This window comes from Eulemur rufifrons, chromosome 16, assembly GCF_041146395.1.
Source record: "Eulemur rufifrons isolate Redbay chromosome 16, OSU_ERuf_1, whole genome shotgun sequence".
NCBI lineage: Eukaryota > Metazoa > Chordata > Mammalia > Primates > Lemuridae > Eulemur > Eulemur rufifrons.
The window spans coordinates 28,712,693-28,726,438 of NC_090998.1; the positions used below are offsets into that span (position 1 = coordinate 28,712,693).

A 13,746-nucleotide genomic window follows, 5' to 3' on the forward strand; every position below is an offset into this window, starting at 1 on the left:
ACCGGGTTGCATCAAATGCATTATCTCATCAAATCCTATCACAACCTTCCATGGAAAGTAATGTTGGTCCTTTTTTGCAGATGGGAAAATTGAGGCTTAAATAGCACATAACCTATCCAAGGCTACCCCCCTTGCACCATACATGGATTATGTTAGGTTAGGAACATAACTTCTTTATGTTTATTAGTACTCACTCCAACAATAATTTTCAAGTTGTTATCAATGTGAGTGTATGTCATACGTTCGTACTTTTGAGGCACCAGTGCAGTTTTAAAAAACAAACCCTATCATAAACAAACTGTGTTCTACATACACACATACATTAACAGGTGTTAAAAAAGAGGCCGGGCGCGGTGGCTCACGCCTGTAATCCTAGCACTCTGGGAGGCCGAGGCGGGTGGATCGCTCAAGGTCAGGAGTTCGAGACCAGCCTGAGCAATGAGCGAGACCTCGTCTCTACTAAAAATAGAAAGAAATTATCTGGCCAACTAAAATATATATAGAAAAAAAAATTAGCCGGGCATGGTGGCACATGCCTGTAGTCCCAGCTACTCGGGAGGCTGAGGCAGTAGGATTGCTTAAGCCCAGGCGTTTGAGGTTGCTGTGAGCTAGGCTGACGCCACGGCACTCACTCTAGTCTGGGCAACAAAGCGACACTCTGTCTCAAAAAAAAAAAAAAAAAAAGAATAAGGTGATGCTACATACATCAATTTGGAAAGATGCCTACAAAATAGTAGTGAAAATGTAAAAAAAAAAAACAAATTGTAAAATAATATGATTCTACCCCCACTTACCCCTGTATGGGAAATTTCCAAAAGCATACCTAGGAAAACTTTAGTGGTAGTTATCCCTAGGGCAAGATATTTGATGAAGTGTCAGGAGAGTTCAGATGATTATTACCTTCCCTTTTATACATATCATTTTTATTCTTTAATTCATTTCCACCCTTTCTTTGTGAAAAAATAAAATCTAAAACAGGCTGCAAGCTGGGCACAGTGGCTTGTGCCTGTAATCCCAGCTACTCAGGAGGTTAAGGCAGTAGGATCACTTAAGCCCAGGAGTTTGAGACCAGCCTGGGCAACATAGCAAGACCCCATCTCTTTTTTTTTTTTTTAGTACTCCATGGTAAAGACCCCATCTCTTAAAATAAATAAATAAAAACAGGCTGCGGAGAAGCTCCTAGCTTGAGGACATACATACGTTCTTTTGTGTGATCTAAAGGTAATCTAAAGGTAACTGGGTTGTCAACATACTAATGTTTTATTTTATTTTATTTTATTTTTTGAGACAGAGTCTCACTCTGTTGCCTGGGCTAGAGTGCTGTGGTGTCAGCCTAGCTCACAGCAACCTCAAACTCCTGGTCTCAAGCAATCCTCTTGCTCCAGCTTTCTGAGTAGCTGGGACTACAGGCGTGCACCACCATGTCCAGCTAATTTTTTCTATTTTTCTTTTTCTAGTTGCCTGGCTGATTTCTTTCTATTTTAGTAGAGGCAGGGTCTCGCTCTTGCTGAGGCTAGTCTTGAACTCCTAACCTCAAGCTATCCTCCTGCCTCAGCCTCCCAGAGTGCTAGGATTATAGGCATGAGCCACTACACCCAGCCATGCTAATGTTTTGTAATGGGACTTGGAGACTGAGATGTGAAATCTATAACATACAGTTGGAAAGGTGGCTGGAAGCCAGGACAGGAAAGTGGCTTTTAGAGAATCTGTATTTAGTTAGCTATGCAGACTAGAGGTGTAAGCTTCAGGCAGGCTGGGGCTACACCCAGCTAAGTTGTTTTTTTTTCCTCAGGGTCTTGCTGTTGCCCACGCTGGTCTCAAACTCCTGGGTTCAAGCAATCCTCCCACTTCAGCCTCCCAAAGTGCTAGGATTACAGGCAAGAGCCACAGCACCCAGCCTTCTCTCCATTTCTGTTTTTTTTTTGTTTGTTTGTTTGTTTTTTTGTTTTTTTTTTTTTGAGACAGAGTCTCACTCTGTTGCCCAGGCTAGAGTGAGTGCCGTGGCGTCAGCCTAGCTCACAGCAACCTCAGACTCCTGAGCTCAAGCGATCCTCCTGTCTCAGCCTCCCAAGTAGCTGGGACTACAGGCATGCGCCACCATGCCCGGCTAATTTTTTCTATATATATTTTTAGCTGTCCATATAATTTCTTTCTATTTTTAGTAGAGGTGGGGTCTCGCTCTTGCTCAGGCTGGTCTCGAACTCCTGAGCTCAAACGATCTGCCCACCTCGGCCTCCCAGAGTGCTAGGATTACAGGCGTGAGCCACCGCGCCCGGCCCATTTCTGTTTATCTATAAGGTTCTGATCTCTCAGCCAAAGCTCCTGGTCGTCAGTGGATGCCATGGGTACAAATAAGGTAGCTGGTGGGCTCAGTATTAGTACTAATAAAATATAAAAATCTCCTCTTCAGGATTCAAAGTTTTTATTCACCCCAATAGGGTGGGCTGATTTCAGATAAAGTATTCCAAGTGCTGCACTTAGGCTCTGAGAAAGCCTTTGTAGGGTCTGTTTCTGCCCTGGCCTGTTCTCATGCTTGGAGTCAGATTCCTAACTCTCCAAACACACACCCAGATTTGGCCCTGTGACGTTACTTCCACACACTTAGGAATATCATTATCAAAATTAAAAGACAAAGACATATATAGAGAAAGTATTTGCAACATATATAACAAAGCTTATTTGCCATAATAAATATAAAAAACTCATACAAATAAATGGACAAAAAATATGAATAGGTAATTCACAGAAAAAGGAATATAAAAAATCAATATATGCAAAAATTTACTAATAACGAAATAAAAAACAATAATTCTTTTTTTAGAAAATGCTGTTTAAATCTATTTCTTTCATCTTTTTTAACCTATAAATTAGCAAAACTAAAAATATTGATACTATGCTAGGGTGGGTGTAGGGAAACTAGAATATAAGCTGGCATACTTTTTGAATGGCAGTTTGGCAATACTTATTTAAATTTTAAAGATGCATGTCTTTTGACTTAGCAATTCCACTTCTAGAAATCTACCCCACTGAGAAACATAAGTATAAAAATATACATGTACAAGCATATTTTCTGCAACATTGTCCCTAATAAGAAATTCGAAGTTATCTATCATCTACCAAGAGAAAAACTTAAATTATCATAATCCTTACCAGAGAATACTGTGCAGCTGTTGGAAAGAATATTTAGGGATTTTTATGTACTGATGTGGAAGCTATCTATATAATATAGTGACGAGTAAAGAAAACCTATAGTAAAAGGAGCTTTTTAACTACTGTAAGCAAAAAAAAAAAAAGAAAGAACTACATGTGTTTATATGTTCTAATGTACATTATATTCCTGTGTCTGAACATGAAAAGTAAGAAGAACAGAAGGAAGATGTTAACAGTGGTTCCCATCTAGAGAGTATGATCAGAGGTGAGGAGCTTTCATATTCTACATTACTCATTTAGCGACACTGTTGTGACCTGAGCCGTGTCCCTCCACCACCCCCATTCACAGGGTGAAGCCCCAACCCCCAATGTGACTGTATTTGGAGACACGACTTTTATGGAGGTAATTAAGGTTCACAGAATTCATAAGGGTGGGGCCTTAACTTGATAGAACTGGAATCTGGAGTCCTTATAAGAAGAGGAAGAAATACCAAAGTTCACTCTCTCCACACACAGGTGCATGGGGACACACAGAGAAAAGGTCATGTCAAGGCAGCCATCTGTAAGCCAGGAAGAGAGGCCTCACCAGAACCCTGCGAGCACCTTGATCTTGGACTTCTAGTCTCCAGAAGTGTGAGAAAATTAATCTCTGTAGTTTAAGCCACCCAGTCTAAGATATCTTGTTATGGCAACCTGATCAGACTGATAAAAATATTAATATATACAGATTTTTATACTCTTATCCTTGGATATGCTTTGTTGGGGAGGGGCACACTTTTTTTTTTTTTTTTTGTAGAGGCTTTGAAATGCCCACTTTAGGACACAATCTGAACCCCAATAGCAGGAACTTTTCCCTTAATATGTCCATCAGGGTTAGGTTACAGATAACAGAAATCACTTATATTAATGAGGATAATTAACACCAACTGCTGCAGCAGACAAATCTTAAAATCTTAGTGTCTTTATACCACAAAGATTTGCTTCTTGCTGATGTTACATGTCTAATGTGCTTTGGCAGGGGATCCTGTTCTACAGATAGGCTGAGTGAGGGCTGACCCTCTTGCTACATCACTCTCCCAACATGTGGCTTCAGGGTTTGTCAAAGCGTGGGAAGAGAGCTAGAGGGTTGAGCAAGGCTTTTCTCTGACTCAACCCAGAGGGAATACATGTCACCTCTGGCCACAGTTATTGCAGAACTAGTCACATGGCCCCAACCAAACTGCAAAGGAGACTGGGAAATGTGGGGACCCATTACGAATATTTGATGAATGACTAAATATATCTGTCATGCTCTTTGTTATGGTTTGAACTGTGGCTCTCCAAAAAGATATGTCGAAGCCCTAACCCCCAGTATCTCAGAATGGGACCTTGTTTGAAAGTAAGGTCTCTACAGAGGTAATCAAGTTGAAATGAGGTCATTAGAGTCAGCCCTAATCCAACACGACTGGTGTTTTTATCAAGCAGGAAATTTAGACGCAGAGATAGGCATGGGCGGCGAGAAAAGGATGTGAACACACACGTGAAGATGGATGCGGGGACTGCAGTGATGCTGCCACAAACCATGATATGCCTGGGGTCACCAAAAGCTAGGAGAGAGGCATGGAACAGATTCTCTCTTACAGCCCTCAAAAGAAACCAATCCTGCTCATGCCTTGATCTTGGATTTCTAGCCTCCAGAACTATAAGACAAGAAATTTCTGTTGTTCTAAACCAACTAGGCTGTGGCACTTTGTCATGGCAGCCCCAGGAAACAAATACATTCCTCTAGTAAGTTTATTCAGAAAGAGATTTAATACAGGGAATTAGATGCTTACAAATCTGGAGGAATGACTGGGGAAACAGGCTTTAGGCTAGACATCCAGGAATTACTCCCAGAACAATGTCACCAAATTGGTGCACCAGAAGTGACTGACACGTTTACCACAATCAGCAGCTGGCTCTCAGGATCTCTTCGTCTCAGGCACTGAGAATCAGGAAGACATCATGAGAACCATTAACTCTAGAACCATGTTATGCCTCCCACAATATTGAACAAGCAAAATGGATGCCTTGTGTAACTCCTCTGTCCTTTTACAATTTAATTCAGGATTTAAGCATTGAGGGCATGTATTTATTTTATGAAACTAAAGTTATATATGGAACACTTAGTTGCAAGAATATTAGGGAAACATAGTTTTTAGCTTCAGAAGCAAAGTAAAGCCCACACACAGGAAGTTGAAATCCATTTTGAACAAGCCATTCTCTTTTTTTATTCTTTTATGTTTTTGGTCACTATTTTATGGTCTCTTTCTTGAACATGCTTCTTTTGTGTCTTCTTAAAAGTTCATATCGCCCTTTCTGAGCTTGTCCATTTTTTCTTCTACTTTATAGTCTCTGGACAAGTGCACCTGTTCTAAATTTGTCCAAGTGTCACCATCTCCACACTGCCACCCTGGTATACAATGCCCTCATCTCTTTTTTTTTTTTTTTTGAGACAGAGTCTCACTCTGTTGCCCGGGCTAGAGTACTGTGGCGTCAGCCTAGCTCATAGCAACCTCAAACTCCTGGGCTCAAGCGATCCTTCTGCCTCAGCCTCCTGAGTAGCTGGGACTACAGGCATGTGCCACCATGCCCAGCTAATTTTACATATATATATATATATATATATATATATATATATTTAGCTGTCCAAATCATTTCTTTCTATTTTTAGTAGAGATGGGAGTCTCACTGTTGCTCAGGCTGGTCTCGAACTCCTGACCTCCAGCGATCCTCCCTCCTCAGCCTCCCAGAGTGCTAAGATTATAGGCGTGAGCCACTGCGCCTGGCCCAATGCCATCATCTCTGACTTGAATTACTGCGACGCTCCGTATCTGGCTTCCCTTTCTCCCTTACCTCACCCTGATCCACTGGAATGTGGGTGGGTGATCTTTGCAAAATTCATACGATCATGTGTCTCCCCTGCTCACCTGTCTGACTTTCTCAGGATACAGCTCCTCGCCCTGGCATCGAGTTTTTTTTCATAGGCTGACCTCTGACCAGCTGTCTCGCCTTGCCACTCACCATTTTCCCACAGACCCTCATGCCCTATACTTAACCACACTAAACTTCAGCATCTGGAATGTATCCTCTTCATTTTTGAACAAGCTGCTCCCACTCCCTGGTTGAAAAGTTCTTTCTCTTCATCTTTGTCTGGTCAACTCTTATTCATCCTTCAACCCCGGAAGCCCAGGCTAGGTCCCTTTCCTATATACTGTCCTCTATTAGAGCATTGGCTAACTGCCCATTTTCCCCTTGAGAGAAGGGAATGAGAACAAAAGATATTTGAGGAGTTTTGAGGAATGTCATTTTGTTTTGCTCACTTTTGTATCTTTAATATTTAATATAGTATTTAATGTTCATTTTTATGTTTACATTTTTATTTTGTTTCCTTTTGTTTTACTGCTGGTATGAATAGTGGCACACATTTAAAACTGTTGTCTGGGTTTTGGGGCAGATATTTTTTAGGTTTGTATTAACTTACTATTAATAGTACTGCTAATGCTATTTAAAACTTTTGTTAGGTCAACATTCTTAGTATTTCATTATTATTCCATTTCATAGATAAAAGGTTGGAAGTAAGGGTATAGCTTCTTAAAGAAACTGATTAATTTAGAACTCTTTTTCTCATGCTGCATCAGTTCTGAAATATTAATAGCAACTTGTTCGTACCTGACTAGCCCAGATGAAGTATAATTAATAAGCAAAACTTTTATTCAATCATTCATTCAACCATCAACCTGTCCATCCTTTTAGTCAAACATTCAGTAACTGAAGAATTAGAATAAACAAAAATCATTATAAAGAAACAAAAAGTCAGCTGTTACGTAAACATTTACGCACATTATATATACTGTATTTAGTATCTTATAACATAGTCCCTTATTCATTTATTTGCTAGTTGCATCACTGATGTGTCTTACATCTCATCTAGATATATATGGCATATCTAGAAAATTGGCTCTTTTTTTTTTTTTTTTTTTTTTGAGATAGTCTCGCTTTGTTGCCGGGGCTAGAGTGAGTGCCATGGCGTCAGCCTAGCTCACAGCAACCTTAAACTCCTGGGCTTAAGCAATCCTACTGCCTCAGCCTTCCGAGTAGCTGGGACTATAGGCATGCGCCACCATGCCCAGTTAATTTTTTCTATATGTATTTTTAGGTGGTCAGATCATTTCTTTCTATTTTTAGTAGAGACAGGGTCTCTCTTGCTCAGGCTGGGCTCGAACTCCTGACCTTGAGCAATCCACCTGCCTCGGCCTCCCAGAGTGCTAGGATTACAGGCATGAGCCACCGCGCCTGGCCTGAAAATTGGCTCTTAAAACTAAAAAAGACTGGTGCTGCCCCGTACTGATTAGATGGACAGGTTGGGGAATTAGAAACGAAAGATGTTTGAAGACTCTTCTAGACCTGGCTGCCAAAGCTAGAGTAACTAGTGATGAGCCTTTGGACATGCAAAGGTAGCTAACCAAGGGCTGAGAGCTAACTTTCTCTTTACCTAAAATGTAGGTGAATTGAGTTGGTGTAGGAGAGACCAAAAGGAAGCCTGAGAAACAGAGGAGAAAGGAGATTTGAGGAGCTTCTAAGAGTGCTATACAACATTTTGGGAACCTAGAGTGTAGTTGTAAAGAAAAGAGGCTTATGAGAAATTTTCAGAAACAGGGCAGGTGAAGTAGTTTAAGATTTAAGAAAAGGGACATCTAACATGTAATTTTAGTTGTCATTGCTGTAATGTAAACTCACTCTTATCATTTCAAAGAGTTAGAGCTTGCCACATGTTTTGATGGTGGCCGGATTAAAAGAAGGGCTACGTTCCATTGGGGTGTGGGTGTGGATGTGGAGCAAAGGGAAGAAAACAGTCCAAGGGAGATGAGACAAGACTGGATCGCAACTCCTGTTCTTTTGGCCTTTACTGTGCTTAATTGTGTTGTCACACTGCCCTCTAATGGGCTGTCAGTATCTCTCCAGATTCAATTTCCGGCTTCTGAACCATCTGGCTGACTCCACCATCTGCAGACAATTTCCTGCACCTGCTAACAGAGTATGTTAAGCTCAAGGCCTAGGGAGTAGCAAATTGATTAAATCTGTTTACTTTATTATCTTTGCAAAACACCGACAGTTTCCAAAATATGACAGAGGCTTCCCCATCAGAGTAGTATATTTTATATTAATATTAGATCAGCACTCACTGCTATGATTTGAAGGCATGGATAATGGCACCTTGGCTGTGATTGGTGATCAAATGTTGGCATAAAATGATATTGGACACATGCTATAAAAATAGTCTGAATTATCCTTTTCAAGAACTATTAATTTCTAGTTATTAATTTAATTCAAAATAAACTTCCTCTCATTAGGGATTTTAAGTGAGAACAAAGCCAGCCTACTCCCTGGCTAAGTGATTTGGCAGCTACTCTGGTGAGGAGTCCTATGCCAAGGCAGCTTCTTGTGTGTTGGCTGGTTTTGACTGCAAATCCTGGTTGCAATTGAATCCATTCAGAGCTGCTTAAATCCTTGTTATGCCAGACTTTCCAAGTAAAAGAAAAGAAAATGCAAGTCCAGTAGACTGGTATTATATAACAAGCATCCTAGTAGGTAGCGGGGAAAATCAGCTAAATAAGACCACCATTTCTGTCCTTAGTGAGCTCACTATTGACAAAGGAGGCAGGGCATGTTACTGTCATGCCCACAGCTCCTCCTTGGCTTCCAGCAAAATATAATGGCTGGCTAAGATCAAGATACCCAATATGGCCAGGTGTGGTGCCTCATACCTGTAATCCCAGCCACTTGGGAGGCTGAAGTGGGAGGATCACTTGAGCCCCAGAGTTTGAGACCAGCCTGGGTAAAATAGAGAGAGACTGTTTAAAAAAAAAAAAAAGAGCCTAATAAGTACTTCATAAATATGTGTTGACTAAATGAGGAAATGTAGGAAGAAATAGGGCAATATGTGTATATGTGTAGAGGTTGCAAGTATGCCAAATAGCCTCTTCTTCTTTTTTTTTTTTTTTTTTCTGAGATAGGATCTCACTCTGTTGCTCAGGCTGGAGTGCAGTGGTGTGATCATAGTTCACTGCAGCCACAAACTCCTGGGCTCAATGATTCTCCTGCCTCAGCCTCCTAAGTAGCTGGGACCACAGGCATATACCACGATGCCCAGCTAATTTTTCTCTTATTTTTTGTTGACATGGGGTCTCGCTATGTTGCCTAGGCTGGTCTCAAACTCCTGGGCTCAAGTGATCCTCCAGTTTCAGTCTCCTGAGTAGCTGGGACTATAGGTACCACCACTAGGCTAGAAGAGTTTCTAAAAAGGCCTTTTGAGATAATATCTAACAGCGGCTTACTGTGATTCCATAGCAACTCGCTGAGGAACACATTATCCTGTTCTAATGAGGAAAGACTTATTGGCTAAATGGCTTTCCCACAAACAAGTGTTCTGAACTTAAAATGTGAAAACCCAAATTGGTTTGCTTTGTTTCCCTCCAGTGAAGCACATTGTGCATAGAGTATCCTGCCTTATGTTTTTAAAAAAGTTATCAAATTAGAGCCACTCTTTTTCAAGGCCTTATCATTTCCTGTTTCTTTTCCTCTGTGCCTGATTAACTCAATGCTCCAGAGTCTATAGTTAGCTACTGGACAATCCTGCTTAAACCAGATTGGTGGTGGTAGGGATAGGAAGACTTTTGAGCACTGGCCACGTGATCCTTTCTCCTTCTGCTAGAAAAAGATGCACATTAATACCAGGCTCTGGATGTTCCATCCCAAGAGGTAATATAATTTCCACGGAAATATATAATGTCATGCAAAAGTCTTAACATTTCACTTTCTGGAATATATGTATGTTTGTCTTTCTAATTTTGCCATTAGCAAATAAGAAAAGATCATGTCTATTGTTGCCACAAATAAGGAAAAAAACAGTTGTAGTTCCATCGTTTTTGCCCCAGGGCACCTGGACCCTTTAAAGTAGTTACCGGTTCTGATGCTGGTGAAGCTTCACCTTGAGCCTAATCCCTCTTTTTGTCTGCCTTTTCTTGTTGGAAGGATTAGAGATAACTCACAGTTTTCTATTAAGATTTAGAAGAGAACAAAAAGCTCCATCAACAGAGGGGTGAGAAGCAAGCGGGCAATATCTCACTATTCTGTAATATTATCTGTGGTAGAAAATAAGAGACTTGGAATTGAACTCTTTGTTTTTTGGAGCTCTGGCTTTTTTCCCCATTTTGTCTCTGAAATTTTTGTTTTTAAAAATAATCAAAAGAGAAGGGGATGTTCACAACACTTGACAAGATGTGAAAATACCACTATTGGATCTTCAGGTTTTAGCTCATTTCATTCATTTGTTCAAAAATATTTATTAAGTGCCTACTATTTGTCCTGCTGAACAAATCAAGTCATTCCAGAGCTGCTGTGCACAGCTGTGCAGGTGAAGGTACCCATTGGAGTTGTGTAGTACACAACTTCCACTACTGTAGGTGGTCCTTTCCCTCATGGAGATTAAATCTAGTAACTTCTAGGTCTTTCTTGAACTTCTACCCCTCCCCCTCAGACTGGAAAAAAAGTGCTCCTATTATGCACTCCATAATACAGTCATAGCACCTACCCATTTATTTACAATGGCGTCAACACCTGTCTCCTGTGTGAGATAATAAATTCAGAGGGGAATGAGATTGTGATCATCTTGTTTGTTGCTTTCTAGGGGCTAAGGATACATCAGTGATCAAAAGTGTCAAAAATCCCTGTCTTCTAGGAGCTGATAATCTAGCAAGAGGAGAGAGCACACAAGTACAATATTAGTGTGTTAGGAGGTAAGTGCCTTGGAGAAAAATAAAGTCGGGAAGGGGACTTCCCCCTCATCTGCTCTAGGTCTTTGCTCAAATGTCACCATTTTTACTTTGAGATAGGAGATCTTTGAAGGTTTGGAGTAGAGATATTATTTATCTAAAAAGAAAAACAACATTTAGAAATAGAATACTTAGCAAAAAACAAGTAAGGCAGTTATCAGATCTCTATTTTGCCAGAATCAGGCCATAGCAAATAAAGGTTTAAAAGGAATGTAGAGAATAAGAAGGGCTCAGCTCTTCCCCTCTAAACGCCAACATTGTAAGATTTTTTCTGAACACTTTCCGCGTGTTCTAACCTGGGCTGGCTTTGTGGTTTTGCAAATAGCAATCCATATATTCTAGTATCAGCGTACAGACCTTTTGCACACAGCTGGGTGTCTGTGGCCATGTTATTCTTTGATTAAGCTTTTCCAACCTGTCCTTTTTAAGAAAGTTCCTCATAAGGAAATGACACTCTGGATAATCAAGAGAAATGTCGCTGTACTTAACACATATTTACACCTGGCATTTTCACATCTATCATACTTTGAGGACAAGCATTAGTGTACCTCTTCCCTCCTACTCTCCTGGTCTCAACTCTAGCCTTTGGACAGGAGGCGGGGAAACATCCCCGTCCCACGCACCCCTCCACGCTTGCTCGGGCCCGCCCGTGCCGCGCAGCCTTCTGGAAGCCGTAGGCAAGCGTGTTCCCCTGTGCCAGAACTACAACTCCCGGCAGGCTTTGTTCTTTCCCACCCCTCATGGCGCATGGCCTGCCGGGAGGGGGCAGGTAGCGGGCGGGCCGGGTCCAATGGGTGCCGGCTCCCGAGGAGAGGGCGGAGGAGAGGAGGAAGGAGGCGAATTCTGGGCCCCGGCCCCATTCATTGCGGTGGCCGGGCGGGCGGGGGTCCCCTGTTTTCTGAGTCATGGAGGCGCTAATTCCTGTCATCAACAAGCTCCAGGACGTCTTCAACACAGTGGGCGCTGACATCATCCAGCTGCCTCAAATCGTCGTAGTGGGAACGCAGGTGAGAGACGAGGGCGGCGTTCGCCCAGGCCAGAGCCCGGGACGCAGGCCTGGTCTGGGCTGCAGTGCCCTCTTCTGGGTCAGCCTTGGCGGCCTGTGGGAGGAGGGCCCTGCTGGGGCCCCGGGGCTCTCGCGGCTCCGCCGCGCCTGCCCGCCCGGGACTCCGTTGCATCGAGGCGGAGAATCCGGGGCTTGGCCGAGAGGCGAGGGGCGGAGCCGGCGCGGCAGGCCCGGAGGGCCCCGGGGGCTGGGAGTGGGGAGGATAGGTCGGCGGGCGGAACTGGAGTCCTCTGGGACCGGGCGCGGCGTGGTCCTCGGGCGGCTGCTTCCAAGGGCACCTGGGGGACGCGCGGGGTACCCGGGCCGCGCTGGGCTCGTGGTGTGCTGGCTAGCCGGGTCTCGGTTGGCTTCTGCGCGGCGGGTGTTTTACTTCCCTCTTTGCCTTGATCAAGGGCTGCAGAGTCAGTTTTGGAACCGCGCTACGTAGGCTGAGAGGCCACTACTGTGCACTGCCAGAGTGTTTCCCTGCAGTGTAACCTCTCCAGGTTTCGAGAACGCCGAAGCAGTGTTTAAAAAAAAAAAAAAAAAAAAATCCCCTCGTGTACCTGGAGTTCTGTAGGTGTTAGGAAGAAATATCCAATTTTTCGACGTAGGCTGTGGTTTTTGTCTTCCACAATTTTGTGATCGTGACCTAAATTGGGCATCAGGTTCTGTGGCCTTTTCATGTTGGGTCTCATAGATAACTCATAATTTTTTATGTGCATAAATGTCGAAAAAATAAATGAGTTGCAGAAGTGTTAAGTTTCATTTTTCTCTACTGCTTTTCGTGACTGAAGAAGAGTCATAGGACTTTTATTAATATTGGAGTTCAGAGAAGCCCTTTTAAGAGATTACTTAATATATCGATTTTAAGTACTTTCATTTCTTAATAGTATCTTTTCTTTCAGAAGGTGGTGGCTTTCCTATCATTTTCCATGAGGTGCATCGCTACATCTTGCTACAAATTAAAAGTATAGGGTGTAAATATTATAAGAAGGAACTTACTGTTCAAAATATTAGTGGATATCCAAACACTGCAAACCTTGTAAACCATAGACATCTGTACTTTTTTTGGCTTTTAAATAGTTAAAGCAATAAAAGTTATTTTAGAAACAAATTTCCTTGGTCTGCTGTAGGATTGGTACCAATAGTGTATTCTATTATTTGTAACACTTAATATTTGTAATGATTGGAGACTCAGAATCAAAAATAATAAATTTTGAGCAATATTTTTATTGAGCATATTTTGTTCAGTCTGGGGCATGTAATTGGTGCTCCATAAATATTTTGAATGAATAAATTTTTTTTTTTTTTTTTTTTTTTTTATGAGGCAGAGTCTCACTTTGTTGCCCAGGCTAGAGTGAGTGCCGTGGCGTCAGCCTAGCTCACAGCAACCTCAAACTCCTGGGCTCAAGCTATCCTCCTGCCTCAGCCTCCCGAGTAGCTGGGACTACAGGCATGCGCCACCATGCCCGGCTAATTTTTCTATATATATATATATTTTTAGTTGTCCATATAATTTCTTTCTATTTTTGGTAGAGACGGGGGTCTCGCTCTTGCTCAGGCTGGTCTCGAACTCCTGACCTTGAGCGATCCACCCGCCTCGGCCTCCCAGAGTGCTAGGATTACAGGCCTGAGCCACCGCGCCCGGCCTTGAATGAATAAATATTGCTCACTCTAACTAGATAATATTTTAGA

General features: G+C 42.2%; 1 protein-coding gene across 7 annotated transcripts in view; it reads left to right on the plus strand.

Moving 5' to 3' along the window:
- The first annotated feature begins 11,845 nt into the window (after positions 1 to 11,845).
- The window catches only part of DNM1L (dynamin 1 like), a 51,645-nt gene continuing 49,744 nt past the window's right edge, over positions 11,846 to 13,746 (plus strand). For 6 of the 7 annotated variants that reach the window (XM_069489527.1, XM_069489529.1, XM_069489531.1 and 3 more), the window contains exon 1: positions 11,846 to 12,010. In XM_069489527.1, the coding sequence (XP_069345628.1) occupies positions 11,909 to 12,010 (102 nt within the window). In that variant the 5' untranslated portion in view covers positions 11,846 to 11,908. The remainder of the gene's footprint in view (positions 12,011 to 13,746) is intronic. The other variant, XM_069489524.1, reaches the window with a different exon arrangement.